Source organism: Gekko japonicus, unplaced genomic scaffold, assembly GCF_001447785.1.
Source record: "Gekko japonicus isolate JY-2015 unplaced genomic scaffold, Gekko_japonicus_V1.1 scaffold4255, whole genome shotgun sequence".
In the NCBI taxonomy this organism is placed as follows: Eukaryota; Metazoa; Chordata; class Lepidosauria; order Squamata; family Gekkonidae; genus Gekko; species Gekko japonicus.
The window spans coordinates 59,486-62,949 of NW_015173816.1; the positions used below are offsets into that span (position 1 = coordinate 59,486).

Consider the following 3,464-nt stretch of genomic DNA (forward strand, 5'->3'; position numbering starts at 1 on the left):
ATGCAATTCCTCTGTCCCTCCTGCTACACATGCCCTATCAGTTGTTAAATATAAGGCAGGCTCCTTAGCTTAGAAAGTTACAGATCTTTTTCAGGAGTCCATTACCTTCAAGACTCTTTCAGCTGTGCCCATGGCAATGGCCACCTTCTCCAGACCTCAGTTAACAGCTCTGTCTGCTTCTATGGAATCAGCACCCAAAAAGAGCTTCCTCCCTGCTCCCAGGACTTTTATTATCTCTCCTTTCCCCACCCACTGATCAGGTCAAGCTGGGACAAAGAAGCTTTTCCTGAAGTCTTTCTAGTATTTAATACCTCCAAGTATCTGTTCCCTGCTTGGGGGGGGGTAGAGGGGGGTAGATTGGACCATCCTATTGTCTTGAGCTAGGCCTATTAGCATTTCTTAAAAGGTAGCTGAGGTGAGGCTGGAAAGCCACTGAACTGACTTCGCCCTTCCTGCTCGTTCTCTGCCCAGAGAGGGAGGGGGGACTTAAAGCTCAGAGTGAAGGTTTTGCTCATTTCAAACCTCCAAGGAAAAATGCATTTCTTCATTATATTGTCTGGCTAACAAATTCAGAAATCAGCTAGGTGTTTGGCTAAAGTTTCTCAATCCATGTAAGAACACCTGGAGTGATGTTATGTAGAATAGTTTGATGTAAGATTTGGTACTCGTGTAAACTTTTTAAAGTTATCCTGTGAGTGCATGTATGTAGGAAAGTGAGAAGGAACTTAATTGACATACCAGGTGAAATCCTGTTGTCATTTCAGATCCTGCATACTGAGTTATTGTAGAAAGAGTTACATGAATATGGGGACAGTTTTCATGTAACTTTTCAAAAGGTTTGCACCCTTGGGATGGCTTGATTGCTTGACAGAGTCATTTCATGATCACTATTATATCAGATGAGGTTCTGACTGTGTCTGTTGGCCCAGAATGAATAATGTCCAGGTACCTTACTGTGTAAAGAAGTTGACACCATTGAAACTTCAACAAGGAATAAAGCCTCAATCTAATTGCTGTTAAATGTGCTGAACAGCAGATGAATCGCACACCTCACCCACCAATAGTAAAAAAAAGAAAAGAAACAATATCCAATAACTTTGGGGACAATGAACAATTGATTCAAGTGCCCCTCTGAATCATAGTATCTGCATTGCATAGAAAGAAAAGTATGCTGTTAGTAACTTGACTGTGTGCTAATCCTCTATGGCAGCCGCTGGTATGGCCAATTTTTTTTTTAAGTAAAGGAATTGGTTTAAGAAATAGAATAAAATGTCCATTTTAGGCAGCATATCCAAAGATCTAGCAATTAAAATTAGAAAGAATCCAATACGTTATCACATATTTTTCAACATCTTTCTATATTTTATTAAATAGCCATGCACTGTATTTCAGACATTCTGTTGCTGAATGGTTGTTCATCTGTTTCACGTAAGTAAAAATGATCCAACATTAAGTAGAAGGAGAGAGGGATATTACTGGTATTGCTCAACTAAGTTTGTAGATTTTTTTTTCTTTTTGTCTCCTCTTTCACCCCTGCTTAAATTTAATTAAGCTTGATTTTTCTCCCCTCTCTACCAGGATTGCTTCATACACTTTCCCCCAAACCCTGCATAATTGAAATCTGGGGTTATGAAGTCAGTCCTGGATGGCCTCGCAGATACGACCTTCAGAACAATTACAACAGATCTTCTTTACATGGGTTCCAACGAGATCCAGTACGAAGATTTTAAAAGCGACATGGCCTCCAAGTTAGGATACTACCCACAGAAATTACCCTTCTCTTCTTTCCGAAGTGATTTCCGACCCAAAATGACTGCTGGAGATAATGCTGTCTTGAGTGTCCATCCATCGGATCAAATCAATCTTACAGATTTTTACAATAAAACTACCTTCAAGGAGAATGATGAGAGTATACAATGCGGGGAAAACTTCATGGATATGGAGTGCTTTATGATTCTGAACCGTAGCCAGCAGCTGGCGATTGCTGTACTGTCCCTTACACTGGGTACCTTCACTGTTCTGGAAAACCTTCTGGTCTTGGTTGTCATCCTGCACTCCCGAAGCCTGCGTTGCAGACCTTCCTACCATTTCATCAGCAGCCTGGCAGTGGCAGATCTCCTGGGTAGTGTAATCTTTGTTTACAGTTTTGTTGACTTCCATGTTTTTCATCGGAAAGATAGTCCTAATGTATTCCTCTTCAAACTGGGTGGAGTTACAGCCTCCTTCACTGCCTCAGTCGGTAGTCTTTTTCTTACTGCAATAGACAGGTACATATCTATACACAGGCCCCTGTCTTACAAAAGGATTGTTACGAGATCAAAGGCTGTTGTAGCATTCTGTGTGATGTGGACCATAGCTATTGTGATAGCTGTTCTTCCCCTGCTTGGTTGGAACTGCAAAATGCTCAATTCAGTTTGTTCAGATATATTTCCTCTAATTGATGAGAACTATCTGTTGTTCTGGATTGGGGTGACCACTGTCCTTCTGCTTTTTATTGTGTATGCCTATATGTATATACTGTGGAAGGCTCATAGCCATGCTGTTAGAATGCTCCAGCGTGGCACTCAGAAGAGCATAATAATTCATACTTCAGAAGATGGTAAAGTGCAGCAAATCACTAGGCCAGAACAAACACGAATGGACATCAGGTTAGCCAAAACCTTGGTCCTCATTCTCGTGGTTTTGATTATCTGCTGGGGTCCTCTGCTTGCAATTATGGTCTACGATGTCTTTGGGAAGATGAACAAGCTTATCAAGACTATCTTTGCCTTCTGCAGCATGCTCTGTCTGCTGAATTCCACAGTGAATCCTATTATCTATGCTCTCAGGAGCAAGGACCTGAGACATGCTTTCAGGAGCATGTTCCCAACATGTGAAGGGACAGCACAACCTCTTGACAACAGTTTGGAGTCTGACTGCCAGCACAGACATGCTAACAACCCAGGTAACGTCCACAAGGCTGCTGAAAGGTGTATTAAAAATACAGTTAAGATTGCCAAAGTGACCATGTCTGTTTCCTCAGACACTACTGCAGAGGCATTGTAAAACAAAGACCTCAGCATTATGAGAGATCAAATTAAGAGAAAGCAAGAGAAAGCAATGACTTCAAAAGTGTGTGTTTCCTCAAATGTACCATTTTGAGTATGTTGTCATCTTTTTAAAAAGTGACTGTTTTTGTGGTTAAGCAGTAGCCCCTTCTCCAAGTTCTGCAAATAAGAATTCGAACTATGTTTTTTAAAAAAAACAACAGCAGGTTTTCCATAGGCAAAATTCTAATTGAATAATGACTAGATCCTATGATGTACAAAACAATGCATGAATCAGTGAGTAAAACCTACACTTAGGTAAACTTATTGAACATTTGAAATGTGTAATCAAATCAAAATTAAAAATTATAATTGTAGTTTGATTTCCAGTGTGAAATATATTAATTGTTTGTAACTTATAGAGGTTTTCGGTCTCTC

General features: G+C 40.2%; 1 protein-coding gene across 1 annotated transcript; it reads left to right on the top strand.

Annotated features, from left to right (window-relative positions):
* Positions 1–1,614: 1,614 nt before the first annotated feature.
* Positions 1,615–3,103, top strand: CNR1 (cannabinoid receptor 1 (brain)). Its single transcript, XM_015423591.1, has 2 exons — positions 1,615–1,715; positions 1,794–3,103. Exons 1-2 carry the CDS (start codon positions 1,630–1,632, stop codon positions 3,043–3,045), a joined length of 1,338 nt encoding a protein of 445 aa, XP_015279077.1. The 5' UTR covers positions 1,615–1,629; the 3' UTR covers positions 3,046–3,103.
* The last annotated feature ends 361 nt before the right edge of the window (positions 3,104–3,464 follow it).